This window comes from Corylus avellana, chromosome ca4 (assembly GCF_901000735.1).
Source record: "Corylus avellana chromosome ca4, CavTom2PMs-1.0".
Taxonomy (NCBI): Eukaryota; Viridiplantae; Streptophyta; class Magnoliopsida; order Fagales; family Betulaceae; genus Corylus; species Corylus avellana.
The window spans coordinates 27,346,589-27,356,487 of record NC_081544.1 but is presented as its reverse complement, the minus strand read 5'-3'; the positions used below and the strand labels follow the sequence as shown (position 1 = coordinate 27,356,487).

The following is a 9,899-nucleotide window of genomic DNA, read 5'->3' as shown; positions in this document are numbered from 1 at the left end:
AAGGTGCGTGACTGCAATGATATCTTCTTTCTTGCCTTTTTTCAAAACTCGACTACTAAGAATTTCAAACAAATTGTTCTCTTCCAACGATTGAATGAAATATGTTGTTAGACTTTTGACTTCTTGTGTCTTTGTTGAAGAGATCACTTTTTCGCCAATTAACAGCTCAACAAACTTTTACGTTTTTTTACTTGTATATATGTGTGTACAGTACAAGTAGCACCTCAAGTTAATTAATTTGGAAACACTACAAGTAGCACTTCAAATTACCTCCAATTAATTACCATAGCTAATTCATTTTGGGAGCGTTACATGTGTGCCCCTTTTAATGCGGGAGGCTCCTGGCCCAAAATGGTAGCATGTATTCCAATAAGGTGTCGCATTAATGACCATGAGAGTGTATAGCTTCCACATGAAAAATATCATTGATTTGCTTGTCTTATAAATGTGGTTGTGATATGCGAGTCCGCTGCTAGGGTGACTATTCAATGTATCACCAACAACAAAAATAGATCCTTGAACATGGAGCTTTTTGCTATCTTATACTATCATTAGAATTGGATATGGTTAATCCATGTTCTTAGATGATTTTTGAAAATTACAACGTAAACAGAAAATTATTTAGCCTATAAAATGGCATCAAACAAATACTGATTCATGCAGATTGGTAAGGTAATAATGGTTGGACGTTTCCGGATGAGGTTGACATTGTTGATTTGGATTCAGCATCCGATGGCTCGTACATTTCTGCTCGATCATATTCAAGCTCTTCATAGTTTTGTTGAAGGTTATGAGCTTTTTGTGGCATTTGTACCATCTCCAACTCCTTTGCGACTTCTTTCATCGTAGGCCGTTTCTTCCCGTTTAAGTACAAGCACATTTTTGCAAGGTTTGCGACCGCAATGATCTCTTCTTTTTTACCTTCCTTCAAAACTTGACTATCAAGAATATCAAACAAATTGTTCTCCTCCATGGATTGAATGAAATATGTCGCTAAACTTTTGGATTCTTGCATCCTTGTTGAAGAGATTGCTTTTTCGCCAGTTAACAGCTCAGCAAGAACAACGCCGAAACTATAAACATCACTCTTTTCTGTAAATTGGCTTGATTGGAAATACTCAGGGTCCAAGTATCCAAAAGTGCCATGCACTAGTGTGGTTAAGTGAGTTTGATCAACAGTGATGGATCTTGAAGTCCCAAAATCAGCTACTTTAGCTCTGTACTTTTCATCTAAGAGTATGTTTGTAGACTTAATATCCCGATGATAAATGGGCGAGGAAGCTGCTGAGTGTAAGTAAAAGAGAGCTCCTGCTACTTCAGTTGCAATTCGCAAGCGCATATTCCATGTTAGTGGAAACTCCTCAATTTGTCCGTTAACATATTGGAAAAGCGTTCCATTAGGAATGTATTCATAAACTAGAAGAGTAACTTCGGTCTCCAAACAACAACCAATCAGCTTAACCACATTCCTGTGGTTAATTTGTGAAAGAATGACAACTTCATTAATGAATTCTTTGAGTTCTCCTTCATCAATTACTCTGCACTTTTTCACAGCAACGATTCTTCCATCCACCAACATACCTTTGTAAACAGTGCCTTGTCCTCCCTGGCCAAGTATTCTATTCACATTAAAATGGTCAGTGGCCTTGTCCAAATCTTTAAAATTAAACAATTTGGTGTTCTCAACATTGGCTTCATGTGAAGACAAGTGTTGTTTTAACAATCGTTTGAAGATGTTCTTCTGTTTAATCATCCTCCTTTTCTTTATCAATTTGTAGGACCACCATCCACCAACAAGTATAACCAATAACCCAAGACCGCCACTGATAAGCCCTGCTTAACGCAATGTAACATGAAAGATTGGTCATTGCAGTAAAAGGTTATAGCAATAGATTTGATTGAGAACATTGACTTAAAATAGAGAGACATATTCTCTTAATGCTAGAATTAGCCAGACAAACAGCATGTGACAAAAAAATATGTTAATATATTTTGACTATATTCCAAAAGAAGGAGATGGTAAAAAAAATGGGCTATTGAGGAAGGAAAATGATTAAACACACAAAGGTTTAAATGTTTGCATTAGACTCCCACACCTACAATTTAAAAAATTGTAACAATTATTTTAAATTAACCGTCATGATTTTGTAAAGTCGTCTATTTTGAATTTTTTTTTTTTTTAAAAAAAAAAAATTAGAGGAAATGATTTCTTTAGCTAACACCGAAGAAATTGGATGCACTATCCCTTATAAATTATGGGGTGGTCGACCATCCCAATGAGATGTTCGACCATTCCCATTAAGCCTCGAAAGGTAACCAAACCACCCCTCAAGAGTGGAGAGTATGGCCAACCACCCTCTCAAGGCTTGTGAGGGGTGGTCGACCATCATGTGTTTTTGAAATGGTTTGCTCAACTTCAAAAAAATCATTTTGGGAGGTTGTTGGCCACCCCTCGATAGTTTTGAGGGTGGTCCATCCACTCTTAAAAGTACTTGGGGGTGATCAGCCACCCTCATTGAGTGGATAGCTAAAGAATCTAATTCTAGCAATTTTTTTGTTTTCTTTTGTTTCAAAATGATTGACTTGCCAAAGAGTAATGGTAGAAGTCTTCCTTATATTCTTCTTGTGTTCCTCCAAGGCTAATGTGGCTTTAAAATCATCATTGAATTTATAATAGATCACTATTAATTTTTAATTCAATGATCATTTTAAAAACCACATCAATTTTAGAGGAAAACAAAAGGAACATGGAAATTGACATTTATAATTACTCATTGGCAAAATCTTGTGTTCATTTAAACTATTTTAAGAATTGCACATGCAGTTATTAAGAATTTCAAGAAATCATGATCATAAAAGGTTCCAATATATCTCAAAATCAATTAATTATACATTCTTTGAGTGGATAGCTAAAGAATCTAATTCTTGCATTTTTTTTTTTTTTTTTTTGCCTCAAAATGATTGACTTGGCAAAATCTGAGTGTCCATTTAAACCATTTTAAGAAGCATGCAGGATCTTGCAATTTTTGAGAATTTCGAGAAATTCTGATCCAAAAGGTTCCAATATATCTCAAAGATAATAGTAAGTGAATCTTAGGGATATATTTATTTAAAATTGATTGCATAGAAAATGTACGATAAAATATATTAAAAAAAAAGAAAAAAGAAAAAAAGAAAAGAAAAAGTGATTTGATTCTCTACACGCTTGGAAATACTTCAAAGATTGGAATATAAGCACTTTACAAGGAGTATAACCGAGTGGCATAAGTCTTCGAAACGTAATGGTCATGATGAGCCTATTTTGATCCTTTTATTTTTTTTCAAAATATGTGCTCAATTTTTATGTTTTTTTTCTCAAAACACGTTTTAAAATTAGAAAAAAATAAAAAATAAAAAATAAAAAAAAGCTAGTAAACATACCTATCATGGTCGCTTTTCCATAAGACTTGGTGGGGCCACTTGTCGAACAATTGTAAGACCCATAAGTATTTTCACAGTGACTCCCATTAGTCCCGGCTGTATTGTGATCGGAACAAGGGTTTGAGCGCTCGCATTCGTCAATATCTTACATGTAAGGAGAGAAACAGTGTTAGTATCTAATAAATCAAAAGCAGAATTCATAGTTATTATTAAATCCTCATCAATTATTTAAAAAATAAGAAATTTAATTATTTAAATTAATATTATAACATTTTTGTGGGTAACAAATTCCTACTGATCAATAATATTATGATAGTTTTTATGACCTATGTGCTTTTTGTGCCAATTTTAGTATTTTTTATTTATTTATTTTTATTTTTTTAGTCTCGATTACGGCTAATTTTAAACAATTCTGAAATAATTTAGGCTGGGGGCTTGTTTGAATTTTTCTTTTTAAGTCCTAGTGTTTTGAAAGTATATTAATTTTACATTATTTTTGAAAACAATGTAACATAACGTATATCTAATCCTGTAATCCAAAACAACCTCATTTTGGTATTAAACACCAAACATGCATGGGCAAAGCAAGGTCTAAGTAACACATTATTAGTTATCATAAAATAAAAAATGAATAAAAGCAATAAATTTAATCATGCAAATTACTATATATTATAACTGGGACATTAACATTCATATGATCAGGAAACGTGATTTTTGGCTACAAATTAAAAGTTTACAAATTAATGAAGTATAAAGCTTTCACTTTGTCAAACTAAATTTCTCACAAATGATCTACCAAAATGAAATTTTATTAGATCATCAAATTTTATCAAAATTGTGTGTGTTTTTTTAATTTTCAGGATCATATTCATGGCCACACCTGTAAATTTTTCATGGCATAAGGCACGTGTATGTAGTAGTACTGACGTTGCTGTGATCGATGCATGGTGTTAATTTGAGCACGCTGTGAATCTTATACCTAGCTAATATATTCTAACAAATCTAGCCTATGATACAATTATCATACAAGTGTTGCGAATTTAATTCATAGAACTATATAATTAATTAACACATAAACGAAAAGGAAAATAAGAATTAAAGAGATAAATAAAGTGCAACAAAAACTTTAATTACCTTTACATCCTCCAAGAAGATAGGCATTTCCTTCAAAGCCGCTTTCGCAATAACATGAAACACGTGAGCTATTTGGGTTACTCGCTGGAATAAAACTATCATAACAATCGTACTCGGGGTTGCGGTTCCGCCCATTATTGGCCCAATTGGCCATTGGAAGGGGGATGGTTAATGATGTATTTGGAATCCCCCATTCCAACGCCACACGAGCGTACGTCGACATATTTGAGAATGGGTATGCGGCCTGGAACCACTTTTCTTCTACCAAGAATGCATACTTGCATCCTTCGATGCTAGGCTCCTTGCTATTTATTGTTTTTATAGTTGTATTGAAGGCATCGAGATTTGAGGCAATTGTGGTTTGGCAGCAGTTAATGCCGCTGCAACGAGTATTATTCATCACTTTACCCGTATCACAAAATGAAGCGCACCCAGTAACTGAACCATCTGAGGACGTCATTGTGGCAAAGTTGTCGCAACCCATGGCCACGAATACGTTGTCGTACACGGAGAAGATGAAAGGGCTGTTTTCTAACTTCATATTTTCTGTGCTATTTGAACCATTATTACAAATAGAAAATGTCGGATAATTGACGATAACTGTACGCCTGCTTGATTGGCTATAATTTTTTAATGAAATGTTGAGCACCTCCAAGTCGAGCTTCTTCAAAACAGGTTTGGGAGCCCAAGAGTCGTTATTATTGCAAACTACTTCAAACCAGTGATCAAGGTAGCAACCAGCTCCTATTCCAAAAGGGTATGGAATGCTAACAGTCCCACAGCGTTCTTCACATGAACTATTAATTGCTAAATCCGCTGCTTGTACAAATATTGCATAAATGGAACACAATAACAAAATGATCTGAAATACCATTTGCACCCCCATCTCTCTCTCTCTCTCTCTCTCTCTTTCTTTCTTTCTAGGATATTGATGAACTGGTGTGCATGTGAAGCAGCAAAGCCCAAGCCCCGCTTTTTATAATTAAAGCCATGCAATATTATCGTCCTTTTCTAAAAGTCGCCAAGAAATTGTATGGAAGTTGCCAACAAGACTTATACCAAGTTCATAATTAAATTACTAGCTAGGAAAATGATCCCATATGGATGGCCCACACAATTGTGACTTTTTGGGTGTGTGACTCTTATATATCCGCAACATGCTTTAAACGGATTGAGATTCCTTCCAATTGGAGAGAAATTGGAGATTCTTCAATTGTTAATCGCGACCTTTTATTTTAAATTCAATGGTCTATAAAATGCCAGCTGCTTTTGTATAACCGAGGCATTAAATGCTGGCTTTTGTTTTACCGAGGTTTAAATGATTTTATAGACCATTGGATTTAAAATGAATGATTACGATTAACAATTGAAGAATCTCTAATTTCTCTCCAATTGGAGGGGATCCGGATCCGTTTTAAACAATCAATTACTAGAAGGTCTCACGCATGAGGATACCATCCTTAAAATTTGGTAACAATCAATTAGAAGGCCCCAGTGCGCTAACTTCACTTGTCTTCGGTTAACTTTTCCATGTTCTCCACATAGACTAGAGTGTGCAGTTTCATTTCCGAGTGATCATTAATTTCAACTGATTTTCTCAAGTTTGACAAATATCAAGTACAGCCAAGTTGATGATCTAGGCCATTCATCCAATATCAAGATTGAATTATGTTAGGCTATATGGAGCAAGATTTGTATCCGACCTAGTTTGCATTCGACCCGGTTCGAAGTTGGATGTGCTAACGAAATTTTTTTGACCCATTTTGGCGTTTTGGAATGCACCCCTATCTCTGGAATGTGTGACCATCGAATCAGACTTTAAAAGAAGCAGATTATATATCAAGAACATTAATTAAGGAGAGAAAAACGAAAATATCTAGTAAATTTGAAAGTTTGAGGAATATTCATGATTGAATTAAGTAGAGTTTCTAAGTCCTAATTAAGTTCAGCATATAGTATGAACTTTAACGCATGGTAGATCAGAGTATAGAGAGCAGCAACTGATCGTCCCAAGTGATTACATGTTTGAACTCAAATTTAATGCTAACTAAATTAAGCCTGAATGTATTATTATCAATAGATTAGCCAATTATATATAATCATCTATACAACGTTTTTGCTCTCGTAAAACTAATTTTCTATTGCCATACTCCGTTGTTCGTATATTCTTTTATTTTCTTCTTTGTTTACTTTCTTTGTCTTTTTCAAATCAAGTCGTTTTCTGATCTAGTTAGAAAGGAGTAGAACGTAAAGCAGACGGTAGGCATACATTATTAATTACTTTTCAGACTCAAACTGGTTGACCATAAAATCGTGCTCTGCTTCGTATTTTGTAGTTTTCAATAAAAGAAAAATGTGAAAGAGGATTTGATTTTTCTTTGCCACTTTCTTTCTTTCTTCTTTTTTTTTTTTTTTTTTTTTTTTTCTAAGCAATTTAACCATTATGTTTTTAGGACATATTAGGGGATTTGATTATAATTAATCGTAATTATTCATAATCAGATTTGATGATAATTAAATCTAATTGATTCGATTGTAATTAGATTTGACGATAGTCAAATTAGATTATCTATCCCCAATTTTTTATAATTATAAATCTTTTGTATTGTAACAATATCAAAGAGTAAGAGTAAAATGTAGCAATTTGGTCATTTATCTAGTAGACGACGTAAGTAATAAATCAAACCAAACCATGTAAATTCTTGTTTCTTATATTCTTTATTTTGCTTTGTCTTTAATTTCTTTTACAATTATCTTTTGTTGGGTGGCGAAGGCCAAGCCCCGCTTTTATAACGCCATTAATTATCTTCCTTCTAAAAGTCGCCAAGAAAATTCTATGGAAGTTGCCAACAAGACCAAGTTGTCTTTGTCGATCTGAACTAGTTTGTGCTTGCTGTACTTCAACGTATGTAGCAGGTTAGCAGCCATGATTGAACTCTCATAAATTACCAAGAAAATGATCCCATATGGATGGTCCTCAATTGTGACTTTTTGGGCGCATCTTATTATCATATAGACCCCTCCAATAGCAACACTAAAAGCATATTCTTGTGGTGTTGCAAAATTTTGGGTTACCAATATTGTGAATGGTGGAAATTAAGGTTTATAGGTTGCATGGCTACAATGCACCCCTAGCTCTAGAATGTTTGATAAATCAGGCTTTAAAAGAAGCAGATTATATATCAATTAAGAACATTAATTAAGGAGAAAAATCAAAACGAAAATATCTAGTAACTTTGAAAGTTTGACGAATATTCATGATTGATTGATTCTATACTGACAAATGTGCACTCTTTTGATGCTGCAGCCGGCCGAGTTCAGAATTTGACCACGTCCTAAGTTCCAAAGTAATATAACCTAATCTTTTATTTTGTTCTTTGTTTGCTTTCATTGACCTTTTCAAATAAAGTCATTTTCTGATCTTGAAAGGAATGATAAGGACTTTGGACAAGTCCCAAAACATGCCTATTAAGAAACTTTTATGCATTTCAATCTACATTTGTTTCCCAAAGAATATTCAGGCGGCTTGAATTGTAATTAATTGTAATTTCAAGTAATCAGATTTGATGATAATTGATGGTAATCAATCAGATTATCTACCCTCAATTCTCCTATAAATATGAGTGCTTTGTATTGTAACAATATCAAAAATAAGAGTAAAATGTAGAAATTTGAGCCTGTTTGGGTGTGTGTTTGAGGGCCTAAAAGTGTATTTAACACTAAAAAAGTTCGTTTGAAAAAAAAAAGTACCGGTTTGGTAAAAATAATTGAAAGCACTTTTAAGAGTCCAAAAAGCCTAAAAATGGTCAAAACACACTTTTGGTAAAATCTTAAAAATAAAGTTTTTGTCCAAAAGCGCTTTTTGACTCAAAAGCTCTATTTCTCAAACACAATCCTAAACACGCTCTAAGTCATAAACTGAACCACATAAATCATTGTTATTTTCTTTATCCAGTACAGTAATATCCTTTGAAACTGTCCATATATATAGATGAAAAATATGTGTTACAAACATTAATTTTCTAGCCATTAATTTTCTATTACTTATTATATTTTTTTACCTTTGGGTCTTAAACCAGATTTATGATGAAATGAAATTAATTTTAATTGTCTTATGGTTTGACCATTGCTTAGAGGAAAAACAGCTTAGGCCTTTATTATCAAATGTTTTACGGTTTTTTATGTTATGACCGTTTGGTCATAAAATACTTTAATGCATTGGTTTTATCTTAATGCTCCTAACCGTTGATGACTTTGCTTTATTAAAAAATTCGCCAACACTTATATATATATATATATATATATATATATATATATATTGAGCTACTAGAAAATAAAAATAAATAAAAATCACTTATTTTCTATCTAAGACTATGGCAATATAGTATGTTGCAAAACACTTGTTTTCAAGGCATAAAGCCATATGCTATATATATGAGTAGCTTTTCTATAAAAATTATTTGATGTCCCTCATTCACTTTGATGATTAGGTTGTTTTATTACTCTTTGTTATTGAAAATGCGTCCTTAACGAAGGTAGACACTATAATCTAATCCTGAGAGGTTGCGTGTCAAGAATTCCGATCGCAAAGAGTAATATACATAAAAGTCTCTTATTCAGCATGTTTTGGGACTTGTCAAAAGTCCTTATCATTCCTTTCTAGATCAAAAAATGACTTGACTTGAAAAAGACAATGAAAGCAAACAAAGAACAAAATGAAAGACTACATTCCTTTCTAGATCAGAAAATGACTTGACTTGAAAAAGACAATGAAAGCAAACAATGAACAAAATGAAAGACTAGATAATTAATTAGGAACCTTATTTTATTTTTTTATTTTTTTGAAAAAAATTAATTAGGAAGTTACGACATGGTCAAAGTTCTGAACAAGGACTTAGAAACTCTGCCTGCTACAGCATCAAAAGAGTGCGCAATATTTGTCAATACAGAACTATTCAATCATGATCGTCAAACTTTCAAAGTTTCTGTTAGGCTTTTTGCGATATCCTATTGGGGGACGGAATCACCTCTATCTTCATATAATTCAATCTTGAAATTGGATGGATGCCGTAGATCATCAACTTGGTTGTTTGATTTTTGTCAAACTTGCAAAAATTCTCAGTCGAAATCACATGAAAATGAAAGTAAGCGTGGGGCTTAGCTTCTTCGTCTTATTCGACTTTGTTACGAAATTTTAAGGGTGGTATCCTCATGAGCAGGGAGGGAGCGAGGAAGTTTTATAGGAGGGGACCAAAGCAACTTCTTTTTTTTTTTTTTTTTTTTTTGAAAGTATTTTTTTTCTTCTTTTTCTAATCATTGGTACTTAAATACAATGATGAATTGAG

The 9,899-nt window shown here is 33.2% G+C and overlaps 2 protein-coding genes across 2 annotated transcripts in view; one reads left to right on the top strand and one right to left on the bottom strand.

The window, feature by feature from the left end:
• Nucleotides 1–9,899, top strand: part of LOC132179000 (uncharacterized) — a gene marked incomplete at its 3' end in the record, with an annotated part of 49,841 nt that overhangs the window by 7,545 nt on the left and 32,397 nt on the right.
• On the bottom strand, nucleotides 490–5,428 carry LOC132177118 (wall-associated receptor kinase-like 10). The gene is made up of 3 exons (XM_059589337.1): nucleotides 4,555–5,428; nucleotides 3,421–3,564; nucleotides 490–1,833 (listed from the first exon to the last, which is right to left on the bottom strand). The coding sequence occupies exons 1-3, from the start codon at nucleotides 5,426–5,428 to the stop codon at nucleotides 656–658; spliced, it is 2,196 nt and encodes a 731-aa protein (XP_059445320.1). The 3' UTR covers nucleotides 490–655.

Bases quoted from the DNA above. Each gene is read 5' to 3' on its own strand.
- LOC132177118 (XM_059589337.1), bottom strand. From the start codon at position 5,428: ATGGTATTTCAGATCATTTTGTTATTGTGTTCCATTTATGCAATATTT. The intron at 3,565-4,554 runs GTAATTAAAGTT...CTTACATGTAAG, and splicing joins TCTTCTTGGAGGATGTAAAG to ATATTGACGAATGCGAGCGC. The intron at 1,834-3,420 runs GTATGTTTACTA...TGCGTTAAGCAG, and splicing joins TGGAAAAGCGACCATGATAG to GGCTTATCAGTGGCGGTCTT.